Source organism: Physcomitrium patens, chromosome 13 (assembly GCF_059467195.1).
Source record: "Physcomitrium patens ecotype Gransden chromosome 13, ASM5946719v1, whole genome shotgun sequence".
In the NCBI taxonomy this organism is placed as follows: domain Eukaryota; kingdom Viridiplantae; phylum Streptophyta; class Bryopsida; order Funariales; family Funariaceae; genus Physcomitrium; species Physcomitrium patens.
In genome coordinates this window covers 17,401,138-17,420,083 of record NC_143422.1, presented here as the reverse complement: position 1 = coordinate 17,420,083, position 18,946 = coordinate 17,401,138, and the positions used below count along the sequence as shown (strand labels likewise).

The 18,946-nt window shown below is 36.8% G+C and overlaps 1 protein-coding gene across 1 annotated transcript; it reads left to right on the top strand.

Moving 5' to 3' along the window:
• The first annotated feature begins 15,062 nt into the window (after positions 1-15,062).
• Positions 15,063-17,603, top strand: LOC112290877 (GTP-binding protein At2g22870). Its single transcript, XM_024537691.3, has 4 exons — positions 15,063-15,939; positions 16,552-16,621; positions 16,790-16,952; positions 17,154-17,603. The coding sequence occupies exons 1-4, from the start codon at positions 15,354-15,356 to the stop codon at positions 17,367-17,369; spliced, it is 1,035 nt and encodes a 344-aa protein (XP_024393459.1). The 5' UTR covers positions 15,063-15,353; the 3' UTR covers positions 17,370-17,603.
• Positions 17,604-18,946: the final 1,343 nt, after the last annotated feature.

Below are 18,946 nucleotides of genomic sequence, written 5' to 3'. Positions count from 1 at the left end.
GCACTCATCAGTCAATTTCTTTATGGATTGCAATACAAAGTAAAGAAATTGATGCTCAACTTACCTGATCCTCAAACTTTAAGTCAAGCAATCGATTTTGCGGTAAAATGTGATAATCGACTTTTCGAATTTCGATCCGAAAATCATTCACAGGAACCTCAACGTTATTATTCAATGGCAACATCAACATCTTTGCCAAACGTACATTCGGAAGTAGAAGACATGTAAATTGATGCGGTACGTTTTAAACCCCTAACTAGGCAAGAAAAGATTCGTCGTCGTCAAGAAGGATTATGTTTATATTGCGGAGAACCTAAGCACACTGCTCAACATTGTCCAAAGAAGCGACGCAAGTATAAAATGAGGGATATGACGGTCAAAGAAGACAACATGTCGGGAACGGATTTGTCCAGCTACAATAGGGACCATGCAGCTGGAACCTTGTACAATTCCTAATGAAGGTCCTATCCTCTCCTCAGAACCCTCTCCTTGTTTTATAATAGACTTATATTTAGGACCTAAGAATTACAAAGCCTCTACTTTATTAGATTCGGGAGCCTCAGCATGTTTTTTAGATGAACAATTTGTTAAAAGTCGTAAAATATCTTTTATACAGAAACCTAAACCAGTACATGTAGAAGTCATAGATGGTCGTCCCTTGTCTTCTGGAGATGTCACTCATGAAACTCATCCTATAAAAGTAACAATAGACGGTCATGATAGCTATATAGCTTTTAACATAATTAAATCCCCGTCCAATCCAGTTATTTTAGGTTTATCCTGGCTAGAAAAATATAACCCTCGAATAGATTGGAATTCACGTAAACTTGACTTTTCCCAGAGCGTTATTAACAGTTCTACCAACCAAGTAAAAAATTATAAGTCTAATATAATAAAACCCGTACTGATAGGTGCAAAAGCATTTATACACGCAGCAAAAGAAGGATCAACTTTTGCTATTTATGCTGCACCTATTTCTGAAAACGTAAAGACTTCAAGTGGCATTCCAAGTCAATATCAGGAGTATCAAGATGTTTTTGAGAAAAAGAATGCAGATATTCTTCCTGAACATCGCCCATATGATTTTTCAATCGACCTCAAGGAAGGAACTCAGCCACCATTTGGACCAATTTACAGTTTATCGCAAGATGAGTTGGCTGAACTCAAGACATATATTGACGAGAATTTAGCGAAGAATTTCATACGCCATTCAAAATCTCAAGCAAGAGCTCCAATTCTATTCGTAAAGAAAAAAGATGGATCTTTACGAATGTGTGTTGATTATCGAGGACTCAACAAGATCACAATCAAGAACAGGTATCCATTACCTTTGATATCAGGACTCCTTGACCAGTTGAATCAAGCTAAGATCTATACAAAAATAGATCTAAGAAGAGCATATAATCTAGTACGGATCAAAGAAGGAGATGAATGGAAGACTGCGTTTCGAACCAGGTATGGACATTTTGAATATAATGTCATGCCTTTTGGACTCACGAATGCACCAGCTGCTTTTCAACATCTCATGAATGATGTATTTCGTGAATTCTTAGACAATTTTGTCGTCTGCTATCTAGACGATATCCTGATCTATTCTAAGAACGACGAAGAACATGAAATACATGTTCGTCAAGTATTACAAAAACTTAGAGATGCAGGATTGTACGCCAAGATGAAAAAGTGTGTATTTCTCACTACTCAAGTTGAATTTTTAGGATACATCATTTCAAATGATGGTCTCATGATGGATTCTAAGAAAGTCCAAACAATCATGGATTGGAAGATTCCAAGGACAGTAAGAGATGTCCAATGTTTCCTGGAATTTGCCAATTACTATCGGATCTTCATCAAAGATTTCTCACGAGTTGCAGCTCCACTTACACGCTTAACTAGTAAAGATAAATTTCAATGGAATCAAGAAGCGGAAGCAGCTGTCACGGACATACATATAATTACCTATATGAATAGATAAAAGTATGTAAAAGTAGATAAAAGTAGGTTAATTGTGTAATATCTTCTAGAGAAGCTTCTTAGAAGCTTCATAGACGCTGCTTTGACTTTATAGGAGTCTATAGTTGACTTTTAGGTTAGAAACTTGGTCAACAAGTTAGCCATGTGCCACACATGTTGGAAGCTTAAAGAACAAGCTAACTACGTGGTCCATCCATAGAAAACTTGCCTTGCAAGCAAAGGCATGTGGCCTAGAAAGTCAACATATATTGGAGGTCTTATAGAACATCGCCACGTGGCTTCTAGTTAGATAGTATATATAGAGGCAAGAGTGAAGCCCTCTTCACTCTTGTCAACTCCTTTCTTGCTTCTAGTCTAAGTTTCAAGGGTCTCTAGTTTTCTTGTATTTTGGCAATAGCCATTCCAGTTTCTTTCTTAATATACATATTTCTATTTTGTCCTATTTCTTTTGAGAAAAGTCTCACTTACTCTTTAGCTTTCATCGAGTTCTTGTCCTTGACAGATTGACAAGAGTACACTTACAATATCAGAGCTTTGTCTTTTCTTGATTAAGAGTGGATTACCCCTTTTTCTTGATAAGACATAAGCGCATTAGAAGTTGCGGATTACCCTCTTTTAAACTGATATTGTTCTTAGTATTTTCTTTGTTATCAATTCCTCTCTTCTATTTGTTTTGAGCGTTATTAGACATCTTCTCTTTTCTAAGTGCTACTATGGCAGAGCTTGTTGAAATGAAGAGTGCAATGGCACAGATGCAAGAGCAATTGAGGGAGTTAATGCTTGCGATGCATCAACTCAATTTACCACCACAAGGAGCAACAAGAATGGTAGGAAGTGAAGATATAGAGATGATTGGGGCTGCTTCAACATCTACACCAAACCATGTCCCTTCTCCCAGAATGGAACACCCTTCGAGTGTTAGAGAACCGAGAGTTGCCTTGCCCGAGAAGTTTGATGGTACCAGATCCAAGTTTCGAGGATTCATCAATCAGGTCCAACTAGTAATTGAACTTCAACCCCAGAGCTATCCAACTCCAGGGTCACAAGTTAGATTCATTGGTACACTCCTTTCAGGTTCAGCATTGTCATGGTTTTCATCTTTTCTTGAACGACGAGATCCAATATTGGATAATCTGGAGGCTTTTTTGGCGGAGTTTCGATCCATGTTTGGAGAACATGATGCAATTCGTGTTGCAACCAACAAGATCCGTATTTTGCGACAAGGCAATCGATCAGTAACATTATATGCTTCGCAATTTCGACAACTTGCAACTGATATCAAGTGGGATGATGCCGCACTTGTGAGTCAATTTCTCTACGGATTACAATATGAGGTAAAGAAATTGATGCTTAATTTACCTGATCCTCAAACATTGAGTCAAGCAATTGACTTTGCTGTGAAGTGCGACAATCGACTTTTTGAATTTCGATCCGAGAGTCGTACAAGTGGGCCTCAACGTTACTACAATTCAATGGCAACACCGACGTCTCCTCAACACATACCTTCGGAAGTAGAGGATATGCAAATTGATGCGGTACGTTTCAAACCTCTTACTGAGCAAGAAAAGTCTCGTCGTCGACAAGGAGGATTGTGCTTATATTGTGGAGAACCTAAGCACACTGCTCAACATTGTCCAAAGAAGCGACGTAACTACAAAATGAGGAGTACGACTGTGAAAGAAGACAGTATGTCGGAAAACGAGTACGTCCAGCTACAATAGGGACCGTGCGGCTGGAATCTTGTACAACTTCTAATGAAGGTCCTATCCTCTCCTCAGAACCATCTCCTTGTTTTATAATAGATGTGCGTTTAGGACCTAATAATTACAAAGCCTCTGCCTTGATAGATTCAGGAGCCTCAGCTTGTTTTTTAGATGAAGAATTTGCTAGATGTCATAGAATATCATTAATACAAAAAACTAAACCTGTACACGTAGAAGTTATAGATGGTCGTCCGTTGTCTTCTGGAGATGTAACTCACGAAACACTTCCTGTAGATGTAGTAATAAATGGTCATAGTAGTTGCGTAATTTTTAATATAATTAGATCTCCCTCTAATCCAGTAATTTTAGGCTTATCATGGTTAGAAAAGTATAATCCTCGAATAGATTGGATTTCTCGTAAACTTGATTTTCCTCGGAGCATTAGTAACAGTTCTATTAATCAAGTAAAAAACCATGAGTCTAGTATAGAAAAACCCGCACTTATAGGTGCAAAAGCATTTATACACGCAGCAAAAGAAGGATCAACTTTTGCTATTTATGCTGCACCTATTTCTGAAAGCGTAAAGACTTCAAGTGGCATTCCAAGTCAATATCAGGATTATCAAGACGTTTTTGAGAAAAATAATGCAGATATTCTTCCTGAGCATCGCCCATACGATTGTTCAATCGATCTCAAGGAAGGAACTCAGCCACCATTTGGACCAATTTACAGTTTATCGCAAGATGAGTTGGCTGAACTCAAGACATATATTGACGAGAATTTAGCGAAGAATTTCATACGTCATTCAAAATCTCCAGCAGGAGCTCCAATTTTATTCGTAAAGAAAAAAGATGGATCTTTACGAATGTGTGTTGACTATCGAGGACTCAACAAGATCACAATCAAGAACAGGTATCCATTACCTTTGATATCAGGACTCCTTGACCAGTTAAATCAAGCTAAGATCTATACAAAAATAGATCTAAGAGGAGCATATAATCTAGTACGGATCAAAGAAGGAGATGAATGGAAGACTGCGTTTCGAACCAGGTACGGACACTTTGAATACAATGTCATGCCTTTTGGACTCACGAATGCACCAGCTGCTTTTCAACATCTCATGAATGATGTATTTCGTGAATTCTTAGACAATTTTGTCGTCTGCTATCTAGACGATATCCTGATCTATTCCAAGAACGTTGAAGAACATGAAATACATGTTCGTCAAGTATTACAAAAACTTAGAGATGCAGGATTGTACGCCAAGATGGAAAAGTGTGTATTTCACACTACTCAAGTTGACTTTTTAGGATACATCATTTCAAATGATGGTCTCATGATGGATTCTAAGAAAGTCCAAACAATCATGGATTGGAAGATTCCAAAGACTGTAAGAGATGTCCAATGTTTCTTGGGATTTGCCAATTACTATCGGATCTTCATCAAAGACTTCTCACGAGTTGCAGCTCCACTTACACGCTTGACTAGTAAAGATAAATTTCAATGGAATCAAGAAGCGGAAGCAGCATTTGAAGCCTTGAAGACATCGTTTGTCTCTGCACCAGTCTTATATCGTGTTGACTTTTCCAAGGTATTTTTTATGGAAACAGACGCATCGGATTTTGCCTTGGGTGCAGTTTTATCACAAATGGGAACAGATGACAAACTTCATCCGATAGCTTTTCATTCAAGAAAATTCTCAGCAGCCGAGATCAATTATGAGATCCACGATAAAGAACTTCTTGCGATCGTGGATTCCTTTCAAGAATGGCGTCATTATCTAGAAGGCGCTTCTAGTCCAGTCACTGTGTATACAGATCACAAGAACCTCGAGTATTTCATGTCAGCACGCGTGTTGAATCGTCGTCAAGCTCGTTGGAGTATGTCTTTGTCAAGATTCGACTTCATTATCACTTATCGGCCAGGAAAACAACAAGGTTTGTCCGATGCCCTGTCTAGACGTTCTTATTTTGCACCAAAAGAAGGAGATGCAGCTTTTGAGCAACAAAGAACGGTCCTCTTGAAACCGGAGCAATTTCATCTCCGAGCAGTGAAATCAACATTGACTGTTGATTCAACTTTTCTCAAGCAAATCCAGTCCAGTATGTCCTCAGACCCTCTTGTTCATGATATCGAGAATAATTCTTCCAAGTCTCATGATTCTTCTAAGTTCGAGTTCAAGAATAATCTATTATATTTTGAAGGACGCCTATATGTTCCAGAAGGAAAAGCACGTTTGCGTGTTCTTCAAGCACGTCATGACTTTCCAGCAGCAGGGCACTTTGGATATAATAAGACTCTGGAACTCATATCAAGAGATTTTTGGTGGCCACAAATGTGGAAGTCAGTCAAAGACTTTGTACAATCATGTGATATTTGTTCAAGATCAAAAATTCCTCGACATCGACCTTACGGACTTCTTCAGCCATTACCTATACCAGAACAACCATGGTCTTCTGTTTCTATGGATTTCATCACAGATCTTCCAAACTCAAGATCTTATGATTCTATATTTGTGATAGTAGATCGTTTCACCAAGATGGCACATTTTATGCCATGTACAAAATCTATCACAGGTGAAGAAACAGCTAAGCTTTTCATTGATAATATCTATCGCTATCATGGATTACCTAAAGATATCATATCGGATAGGGGAACTCAATTTGTGTCGAGATTCTGGAGGACTCTTTTCAAGATTTTAAAAGTGGACATAAAGCTATCTTCAGCTTTCCATCCTCAAACTGATGGACAAACAGAGCGCGTAAACCAAGTCTTGGAACAGTATTTAAGGTGTACCATCAACTACCAACAAGATGATTGGACAAACCTTCTGCCATTGGCAGAGTTTGCTTATAATAATACGGTACATTCCTCCACGCAACAAACACCTTTCTTTGCCAATTATGGCTATCATCCACGACTTGATACTTTTGATTTTTCAAAAGTTGATAATCCTGCAGCAGAAGATATGGCAAATCGGTTGTCAGAGTTACATGCAATAATGAAGGCGCAGTTGAAGAAAGCTCAAGAACGACAAAAGATAAATGCAGATGTATATCGTAAAGAGCAACCACAACTCAACGTGGGTGATAAGGTATGGCTACTTCGTCGCAATATCAAGACCACTCGACCTTGTGACAAATTGGACTATCGTAGGCTTGGCCCCTTTTCTGTTTCTGAACAGATCAACCCAGTTGCATATCGGTTACATCTACCGGAGTCAATGAAGATCCATCCTGTATTCCACGTGTCTCTTCTTGAACCATATAAGACAGTGGATATACAAGGAAGAAGACAAATGCCACCGCCTCCTATAGAAGTAGATAATAATGAAGAATTTGAGGTGGAAGAGATATTAGACTCAAGGCGGTGCCGAAATAAGCTAGAATATCTTGTTCATTGGCGCGGATATGATATTAGTGAGCGCACATGGGAGCCATCCAGGAATCTAGCAAATGCATCAGCTAAAGTCAAAGTTTTTCATCAACGACATCCATCAAAACCAAGATGAAAACCTCTCTTATAAAAGAGACAAGATTGAGGCAAGATAACATTCAAATTCCTATCCTTGTTTGTAACTTCTTTGCATTTGTGACGCTAATTAGATGGAGAGCCAACAACCAGCGGATTCAACTCAAGAACCTTCGTTTGTTGACTTACCGGATGAGACATTACGATTGTCACAACCTTCAAGACGACGCAACCGAGATGAAGATCCTCAAGAACGACATGTTCTTCCTCGAATAGATGGTGAGATACAACGCGTTTGGTATCACGACCTTGGAAGAGATTCTCGATGTTTGGTGATATTATTGGAGATAGAAACGACTCCTGATGGTGTTTCAAATGTATTATTTGAAGGAAGTTATGAAGGCCTCAACAGTGATCAAATAACAGGGTGGTCTTCTCGCCCTGGAATGGGACACTATCGATGGCTAAGAGGACCCATCAACTATCTTCGAAGAGAACAAAGATCAGAGTATGTAGCAAATACAATTCGCCGCATATTAGATTTTCTCAATATATAATCACCGCTCCTCGTGGAACTCGTCCCTAGAAGGGGGGGTAATGTCACGGACATACATATAATTACCTATATGAATAGATAAAAGTATGTAAAAGTAGATAAAAGTAGGTTAATTGTGTAATATCTTCTAGAGAAGCTTCTTAGAAGCTTCATAGACGCTGCTTTGACTTTATAGGAGTCTATAGTTGACTTTTAGGTTAGAAACTTGGTCAACAAGTTAGCCATGTGCCACACATGTTGGAAGCTTAAAGAACAAGCTAACTACGTGGTCCATCCATAGAAAACTTGCCTTGCAAGCAAAGGCATGTGGCCTAGAAAGTCAACATATATTGGAGGTCTTATAGAACATCGCCACGTGGCTTCTAGTTAGATAGTATATATAGAGGCAAGAGTGAAGCCCTCTTCACTCTTGTCAACTCCTTTCTTGCTTCTAGTCTAAGTTTCAAGGGTCTCTAGTTTTCTTGTATTTTGGCAATAGCCATTCCAGTTTCTTTCTTAATATACATATTTCTATTTTGTCCTATTTCTTTTGAGAAAAGTCTCACTTACTCTTTAGCTTTCATCGAGTTCTTGTCCTTGACAGCAGCATTTGAAGCCTTGAAGACATCGTTTGTCTCTGCACCAGTCTTATATCATGTTGACTTTTCCAAGGCATTTTTTATGGAAATAGATGCATCAGATTTTGCCTTGGGTGCAGTTTTATCACAAATGGGATCAGATGACAAACTTCATCCGATAGCTTTTCATTCAAGAAAATTCTCAGCAGCCGAAATCAATTATGAGATCCACGATAAAGAACTTCTTGCGATCATGGATTCCTTTCAAGAATGGCGTTATTATCTAGAAGGCGCTTCTAGTCCAGTCACTGTGTATACAGATCACAAGAACCTCAAGTATTTCATGTCAGCACGTGTATTGAATCGTCGTCAAGCTCGATGGAGTATGACTTTGTCAAGATTCGAGTTCATTATCACTTATCGGCCAAGAAAACAACAAGGTTTGTCCGATGCCCTATCTAGACGTTCTTATTTTGCACCAAAAGAAGGAGATGTAGCTTTTGAGCAACAAAGAACGGTCCTCTTGAAATCGGAGCAATTTCATCTCCGAGCAATGAAATCAACATTGACTGTTGATTCAACTTTTCTCAAGCAAATCCAGTCCAGTATGTCCTCAGACCCTCTTGTTCATGATATCGAGAATAATTCTTTCGAGTCTCATGATCCTTCTAAGTTCGAGTTCAAGAATAATCTATTATATTTTGAAGGACGCCTATATGTTCCAGAAGGAGAAGCATGTTTACGTGTTCTTCAAGCACATCATGACTTTCCAGCAGCAAGGCACTTTGGATATAATAAGACTTTGGAACTCATATCAAGAGATTTTTGGTGGCCACAAATGTGGAAGTCAGTCAAAGACTTTGTACAATCTTGTGATATTTGTTCAAGATCAAAAATTCCTCGTCATCGACCTTACAGACTTCTTCAGCCATTACCTATACCAGAACAACCATGGTCTTCTGTTTCTATGGATTTCATCACAGATCTTCCAAGCTCAAGATCTTATGATTCTATATTTGTGATAGTAGATCGTTTCACCAAGATGGCACATTTTGTGCCATGTACAAAATCTATCACAGGTGAAGAAACAGCTAAGCTTTTCATTGATAATATCTATTGCTATCATGGATTACCTAAAGATATCATATCGGATAGGGGAACTCAATTTGTGTCAAGATTTTGGAGGACCCTTTTCAAGATTTTAAAAGTGGACATAAAGCTATCTTCGGCTTTCCATCCTCAAACTGATGGACAAACAGAGCGCGTAAACCAAGTCTTGGAGCAATATTTAAGGTGTACTATCAACTACCAACAAGATGATTGGACAACCCTTTTGCCATTGGCAGAGTTTGCTTATAATAATACGGTACATTCTTCCACGCAACAAACACCTTTCTTTGCCAATTATGGCTATCATCCACGACTTGATACTTTTGATTTTTTAAAAGTTGATAATCCTACAGCAGAAGATATGGCAAATCGGTTGTCAGAGTTACATGCAATAATGAAGACGTAATTGAAGGAAGCTCAAGAACGACAAAAGATAAACGCAGATCTATATCGTAAGGAGCAACCACAACTCAACGTGGGTGATAAGGTATGGCTACTTCGTCGCAATATCGAGACTACTCGACCTTGTGACAAGTTGGACTATTGTAGGCTTGGCCCCTTTTCTGTTTCTGAACAGATCAACCCAATTGCATATCGGTTACATCTACCGGAGTCAATGAAGATCCATCTTGTATTCCACGTGTCTCTTCTTGAACCATATAAGACAGTGGATATACAAGGAAGAAGACAAATGCCACCGCCTCCTATAGAAGTAGATAATAATGAAGAATTTGAGGTGGAAGAGATATTAGACTCAATGCGGCGCCGAAATAAGCTGGAATATCTTGTCCATTGGCACGGATATGATATTAGTGAACGCACATGGGAGCCAATGAAGAATCTTGTAAATGCAGCAAAGGCAATGGAGGCTTTTCATCGACGACATCCATCAAAATCAAGATGAAAACCTTCTTTATAAAAGAAACAACATCTAGGCAAGATAACATTCTACTTTCAATTCTTATTCGTAGCTTCGTTGTAGTAGTGGTGCTCAGGAGATGGAGAACCAACAACCAACGGATTTAACTCAAGAGCCTTCATTTTCTGACCTGTCGGACGAGATATTACGATTGTCACAACCTTCAAGACAACGCAATCGAGATGAAGATCTTCAAGAACGACATGTTCTTCCTCGAATAGATGGTGAGATGTTCTTCCTTCTAGAAAGGGGGGTAATGTCACGGCCATAATCATGTAAGCTAATAATTACATATAGAAATAGGTAGAAGTAAGTAAAAGTAAATAAAAGTAAGTTAATTCTATAATATTTAATATATAAGCTTCCTAGAAACTTCCTAGACATTGCTTTGACTTCATAGGTGTCTTTAATTGACTTTTTGGATTAGAAACGTGGTCAACAAGTTGGCCATGTGCCACACATGTTGTTAGCTTGAAGATCAAGCTAACTATGTGGCCTACACGTAGAAAAACTTGCCTTGTAAGTCAAGGCATGTGTCCTACAAAGTCAACACATATTGGAGGTCCTATAGAACGTCGCCACGTAGCCCCTAGTTAGATAGTATATATAGAGACAAGAGTGAAGGCTTCTTCACTCTTGTCAACTCCTTTCTTGTTTCCAGTCTAGTTTCAAGGGTCTCTAGTTTTCTTGTCTTTTGGCAATAGCCATTCCAGTTTCCATTTAATATACATACTTATTTATATTTTGTCTTATTATATCGAGATAGCCTTTTTGTGTATATTTTCCCTCATTGAGTCTTTGTCCTTGACAACCTATCTTGTTTCAAGTATGGTTGTAAGATGTAGAGACATCGACTAGGATGGAGTGCCATTCACTTGTATTGACTTTTGGACCCCTCTCTTATTTTGTTATGCTTGAACTCTCTATCTTTAGAAATAATCAATTATTTTTTGAATGATTTTTTAATATTAATTTTAATATTTTATTTGGAAATTTTAAAGAATAGTTTTTTTCTTTGTTAGCTGTATAAAAAGCTCTCATTTGGTCCAAAGAGAATTATTATGAAGACAAAGTATATTTAGAATTAAAAGAGATTTAGCCATTCTTTAAGGTCTTCTTTAGAATTTTCTTTGGTGGTTTTTTTAAAGTTTTTAGAAATTTTGAATAGCAATTTTTCTCTTTGTAAGTTTTTTAAAATGATCTCACTTGCTCTAAGTGAAGTTAGTAACTCTCTAAGTTATAGAAAAAATTTAGAAGTATATATATATATATATATATATATATATTTATTTACTAAGTAAATCTCCAAAGAATCATCACATGCTCAAATCTAATAAATTATGGAATTATGGCACCTAGTTGAGTGAAGAAGAGATGACAAATTTTACATATTATTAAGAGTATGAAGTAGTAGAGTTCATTTGAATGAAAGATATTATAACATATCTAGTTGCAACCATAAATCCTATATTTTTCTAAAGCAAATATTTTTACTATGACAATATGTAGCTCTATTAAGCTTCATACAAAATAAAAAAAATCATTCTTTCAAAAAAATCTTGTTATTTAGTAACTAATCCAATTTCTTTCTATAATAGAGATAGCTAAAAAAGAATTCCTTGTTGAAGCTTGTATTAGACTATAAGGTCTTCTCACATATTCCTAATTACTTAAATTCTATCATAATTCTCATGTGAGCTTTGATCATGCATTGCAATTATAGAGTTTAGCATCAAAGTCACGTATATGGTTGCATGCCATTCAAGAATTGCCTTTCTATTGCAACCTCTATGCCATCAAGCTTTAATAAAGTCCTATTTTAAAATACTTAAATTACAAGAAGGTCCGTTTGCATTCAAATTGGTAATGCATATTTAATGCATAAATTTCAATGATAGAATTGATCTTTGAAATCTTTATTAATTTTCCAAAATATTATCTTTATCCAATCTTTAAAAAGTAATAGAAATTCATAACAATCAGGTCATTGAAAGATTTGGTGATTATCTTCTAATTGGATGCAAATAGATTTGCTTCTATAATCTTTAAGGTCTTCAAGTCTAAAAGAAAAACAATTGCAATATAAGCAAATAAAAGTCTATATTTTTTATACTTTGATACTAGTAAGATGTGCCAATTATCAAACTTTTTGGTCTTCTTCTTCACCAATAGAGTACCACCTTATGCCAATATACCTTTTAAGTATTTATACACTAATGAAACAACTCCTATGCTTCCAATATCCTCACTTATAGATAAATGAGGGGCTTCATAACCATAATGTGTGTGAATTAACAATGTTAGTAGGATATAAAATATTTTGCAAAATCAAATCCTATAAGAGAATCTCTTGAGCATTAATTTTTTTCAAGTCTTTGGCCAATATAATAAAGACATGTTGAACTTATATCTCTTTAGTTGTATGCTATCTTAAGCAAAAATATGACTCAAATTTCTTAATTTCATTAAATTTTATTATCAACTACCTTCTAATTATTGCTTTCTAATTTCAAAATAAAAAATGGTCATTAAGATGCTTCTCAATAATAAGGCATATGCCAAAATCTATACAAGAAGGTTAAGATCCATAGCCTAGCCTAGAAAAAAAAATAATATTGATTCTTTGTGATATTATAAACAAATGTGATAAAATATATTTTTACTTTTAATCTATAAGATTTTTGTAATTTATAAATAGATTTCTATTTTTACTAATAAAAGATTTAAATTATTTTTTTATTGATCATATTTTAACTTTGTTCTTTTAGGATTTTAAGTTTATCCATTCTTCTATTTTTGATTATTGTAATTCTAATGATATGCTTAAAATCTTCAACAAATCTATAGTTTAATAGATATGAATTTTTTTTAAATTACTACCAAAATTTATGATTTATGATTTAAAATTTAGAGGTTACAAAGGGCTTACCAAGGTTTTTGTCATAATTGTTTTTAGAGTTTTGAATTCACATACCTTCCTATTTTTGATGCTTTGCAATCCTTGTTATATCATCAGGAAGTAAAACATTTTTTAGTTTAGAGGATATGAGGCTTTGGTATATTATTATTTTGAAAGAATTAGTTTTGTATTTGGACTTTTTTTTTACAATATGAATATTAAGTAACTAGTTTAAAGTGGTTTTTTTCACACTAGCCTTACAATACCTAGTCTGCATCTATAGGCATTAATATCAAATACGAAATACTTAGTTTAGAGGTAGATACGTTCATACTATGATTTAGGCCTTTCATAATTTTAAGTGTAGTAATTTTATCTAAATTACAAAATTTTAGATAAAATATTTATACTCAATTTTAATATGTATTTCAGCAATTTTGACACTAATTTAAAATTTTATTAGATGTTTTATTAAAATAAATATAAAATTTTAATTTTTTAATTTTTTAAAATTTTACACATAGTCACTCTTGTTCTCACAAACATGAGTTTGATTTTTCTTGTCATTAAATATAATTCATATTATGATGTTGTATTAGGTAAATAAAAAATAATAGAATAATAAAATAAAATCTCAAACTATAAGAAATAAAGTCTATAATATTTTATTTTAAAGATAAATTAATCTTAAAAAAGTAAAATTAATTTAAAACTTCACAATACATTAAATACTATTGTATTTTAATAACAAAGATTTATTATTTATATTTGAAAGATTTTATAGATTACATCTTTAAAAAGTAAAAAGTAGATTTTTATGATTTTTATATGCAATGTTTAATTTTTTATATTTTACATATTTTTTATTATGAAAAAATATTATTCAAAAAATTAGAAAAGATTTGAAATGAAATATGGTACTAATAGAAACAAAATGATTTTTGGATTTTCGGAAGAACTTATATTGTGAAATAAAGAGATAATTTTGTAATATTATTAAACCTTTATAAGATGATTTTGTGAAAAAAGAAATTTTTATTTTTTTTATTATAAATTTTTATAATATATATATATGGTTGTGTCTCTCTTTTGAGAAAATAATGATAAAAGAAAGTATGTTTAGGTTCATCACAATACATCTTCTTATTAAGGCAAACTTTCTTATTATATAAAAGTAAAAATAAAATTTTACAACTTCAATTAGCACAATTTTTTGATTAATTAATTAATTAATCAATTTTATATCTTTTTACCAAAAAACAAGATCTTTTTATATCTATTTTAAAAATAATATCTGTTATTATACAATTATAAACACATTAAGATATAATTATGCAACTTTTTTGATACAAATGAAATCATAATTACTTTAATATATTAATTTTTATGTAAAATAATCAATTTTTTTAGTATATATATTCTCTCAAAATATTAGAAGAGAAATATATATATATATATATATATATTACAGTGTGTTATATTGTAAATTGTAACCTTAAGAGTTTTAGTCTAAATTACCAAAGAAATCAAACTAACATTAAGTATCAAGAAGACGTAGGATTACTTGTAATTCTTGGAATATAAATTTAAGAAATAATGAGAGTTTCTAGTTCCATAATTATATTATTTCATTCTCTAATCCTGACTTCATATTCATATTCCACACACAACTAAAATGAAAACTTCACACAATAATATGGAAAGAGAACTTGGCATTGTCTTTCGTTTCTTTTACATCCTATTTTCCTCGTCGAATACGGATGAACTAGGCGTATTCGACGAGGAAAATACGTCTAATACTAGATGAACTAGATGAACTAAGCGTCGTCTGTGTATTGGATGAATGTGTGGTTTTAGGGTTTATGACGCAATGCTCCAGCCTCACCTCAAGCCCGTCTTCCTCAATTTTGCAGCAGAAGAATGCTTCCTGCAGCAGCACAAATTTCATGTGTGTACTACAGTTATGAAGCTTTGTCGCGTTCCAATCGCTTCTCCGAGTTATGATCTTGAATTCGAACGCACTTGAAGCGGATTTGGTGGGGGATTCAGTGCGCTTCGATGGCTGAGGCGAGATAGGGGCACAGGGAAGTGAAATGGGGGTATAGGGTTTAGTGCGGTGCCTTGTGAAGGCATGTGTTCAGCAGATCGTGCTTGAGGTCTTTTGAAATGGGGCTGCATCATCATTTGATGCTGCTTCATCAATGTCGCTGCGTCCTTCCTGCCTCCATGGCTCTGGCTCGAACTCTGTCCCATTCGTATGCCTCTAGTTCTGCGGCAGCTGCTGCTGTGGTTCCTGGCTTGTTGGGTGGGAAACCAAGCTCGAGATGTGTGAAGGAGTCATGGGAATGCTGGACTTTGCTGCGGAATTTTAAATTGGATGGTTTGGAGAGGGGTTTTGCGACAAGGAGGTTTGCTCGGGTGGAGAAGTCGCGGGCGGCGCTAGCAGCAGTTGAGTTCTCTGAATCTATCGGTACGCATTTGACTGACCACACCGCGCAGCCTGGAGATGGAGTCGATAAAGGTTTGAAATCAATGCTAGGGTCGAACATAGTCATCACGGCGGGTGCAGAGGTTGGTCGACTTGCGCTGATAAAGTCAGCTGATTTCATCAAGAGTAGTAGCAAGGAATCGGAGTGCCCTCATGAGGGACACCCAGAATTTGCGCTGGTGGGGCGTTCTAACGTTGGAAAATCGTCTCTTATTAACGCGCTGGTTCATCGCAAGGAGCTTGCACAAACATCCAAGAAACCTGGTCAGTGCAATCTTTGTTTATGATCACTAATGTAGCAAAAAGTGGTTTGTGCACTCTACTGTCGACTGCGATATCAGATTATTGTTTTTGCAAAATTCACGTACTCCTAAGTGTGCTTTAGACTGGTAAGATGACTTGTGTCACCACTGCATTGTAGAGAGGTACATGATGCAAGCCAAACTGGCCACAGAATCACACTTGTTCACCTCTGATGGCGTGACGTAATTTGTGTTTGCGATCATATCATGTTCAAGGTTGTGAAGCTTTTTACAATATTTCTCATGATCGTCGTTTGGAGATGCCTTGATTGCGATTGATTCATGATATCTTGTGATCCTATGGTGGCATTGCCGTGACAAGACTGGGAGTTAAAGAAGGACAGTTTGGCTCTGTATTGGTTACCAAACGGATCTAAAATCAGGAAACGATACAAGTCACGAGTTTGTTGGGTGTCCGCTGCTTTTGAACCTTGACTCACTTATTACGAGGCTTTCCTCCCGATTGCTAATGGTGAGAAAGTTTGGATAGAGTGGTTGTTCTTGGAAACATAATACCGACTAACTGTGACGAGCCTTTTGGATTGTGCTAATCAAAGTTCTGAATATTGTGTAGGTAAAACACAGCTCATTAACCACTATCTTATCAACAAGACGTGGTACCTAGTTGACCTTCCTGGTTACGGGTAGAAGCTCATCTCTTTTGTATTTATCTGGCACCATGTTTGTAGTGTAGAACTACTGGTTACAATCACAACATCGCGTTCTTGATTGTATCATCATCCACTATATTGTTGAACTTGTGATCTGTTCCGAACGTCGGCAATTGATTATTTTAATTGTGGTTGTGCCAGATATGCCAAGGCTCCAACTGCCATACGCACTGATTGGAATGAGTTTACAAAAGGTTATTTTTTGAAGCGACAAACACTTGTTTCCGTGCTACTTCTTGTTGACTCTAGCATTGAGCCTCAACAAATTGATCTGGACTGCGTTGGCTGGCTTGGTCGTAACAAGGTAATGTGTGATACCATGCGTACTCAGCCTATGGTGCTTTTTTATTTTATTTTTATTTTTATTGAAGCATTTTTTAAATAGCCGTGGGTGCTACGTTTGTTGGATTCGGCTTTAGAGGTGACGTTCATCGGAACCCGATGAGAGGAAAGGCCAAAGAAATCTTCGAAACTAAATGCGTGGGAGGTATTTCTTGGTCCACAGATTCCAGTCACCATCGTGTTTACAAAATGCGACAGGAAGAAAAAGAAGAAGAATGGGGGGCGGAAACCAGAAGAAAACATTAAAGATTTTCTGGATAGAATAAAACCGTTGTACGCTGAGACTCCTCCATGGATAATGACAAGTTCCGAGACTAACCAAGGCAAGGAAGAGTTATTACGCCACATTGCACAGTTGCGGATTTTATGGGCTAGTTAAGCATCGAATGACATTTTTGCTCTTCATATTTTAGCCTACGACTCATAGATTTTTCAATGGTAAAATTTACTGTTTGTTTAAAGAGCACTATCCTTTAGATTCCAATTGGAGTTCATTGAAGGTATTCCAAGGATATCTATCCAGTCAACTGAGTCTGGTGAATTACCCAATTTCTTGGTTGACGCTTGGGAGAGTTACAATTTACATTTGCTATAGAAAACACGTTACCTGGAATATCGGTGTCACTGGTGTCCTGATCACTTTCAAGCATCAGATGACTTATTGTTTGAGTTTTGAATTCATTTCTGTAGAACAGACAAATGCTCATGTTGACAATGCACAGCACTTCTGTGGAGGATGCCAAACATGCATAGAAACACAAAATAATCAGTCACATCTCATCGTACGTCGTTCTTTCTTTTATCAGTTTAATGAAATTTCATTCTTTTTGATTTAGGTACAAAACTGTTGAAGCACTGTTATTTTACAAAACCGATAATCAAGTCTTGTTGAAACTATCCTTCACGACTAAAATCTGCACAGGGTAGTTACCGTTCGTCATTTCACAAAAGATACGTGTGAATATATATATATATATATATATATCTGAATTCTTCTGGTATAAAAAAGCTTGAGGTCCCAAATGATGGCCACTGTGTTCACAGTCGTGGGGCAATTCAGCTCCGCCAGCGTCGGCTACCTACGCAGCGTCAGATGCTTCGGTGCTTGAGCATCAGCGGATGACCTCGCCACGATCCCTTGAACGATTTCATTCTTATGTGTAAAAAATCCTTCGTCACGCGTTGCAGACCAGGATTGCATGACACCTTCCATTGCGCTGTGCATGCGCGGATGTCACCAATCCCAAAACTAGCGAGGCAATATGCTCTAGGCGCTTCAAGAGTCGCCATCCCCCGCGAGTTGGACTGCAGTTCGCCGGACCGCCACCGAAAGAATGACGGACAAGACTCCTAAGAAGAAGACTTCTGGGGGCAGGTTACAAGTTCGGCAGAGAAGCCCTCCCTTCGCTGGTGATATGCGCGAAGGCATCGCGTGGGAGGAGATTCAAAGCTTGGAGGAATGAGTACATGGAGCGAAAGAGAGAAAGAGAGAGAGCCTGTGAGAGAGAGACAGCACCCACGCTGCACTGAGGTAGTCCTCAAACAGAAGAGATCAATCGACAAAGGAAGTGCGAGCTCTCAAATGGTGATCCGACCCTCGGCGATGGAGCGGCGGAGGGCTCGATTAAACCATCCTTCATCGACGACTTCGTTGGAGGAGGAGCGCAGAGTTCGATGTTTGGGCAGCATCACAATCGCTGGAGTTTGCGGGGATGTGATCTGAGGCGAGCTTTTACTCCCGCCGGCCATCACCTTCAGGCACGTCTCCTTCAAGCTTGTGAGGAACCGCGCAGAAGTGAGGAATTGGAGGCGGAAGCGCCGCAGCCTGAACCTGTGCGCCCGTCTTCTTGGACCAGCTGCACCCTGACCCAAGTGAGCTACCGTCACCATCTTCCGCTTCACCACGAACCCATTACTCCCCTCATGAATACGACTGTACTTCCGCCGCATCAACGC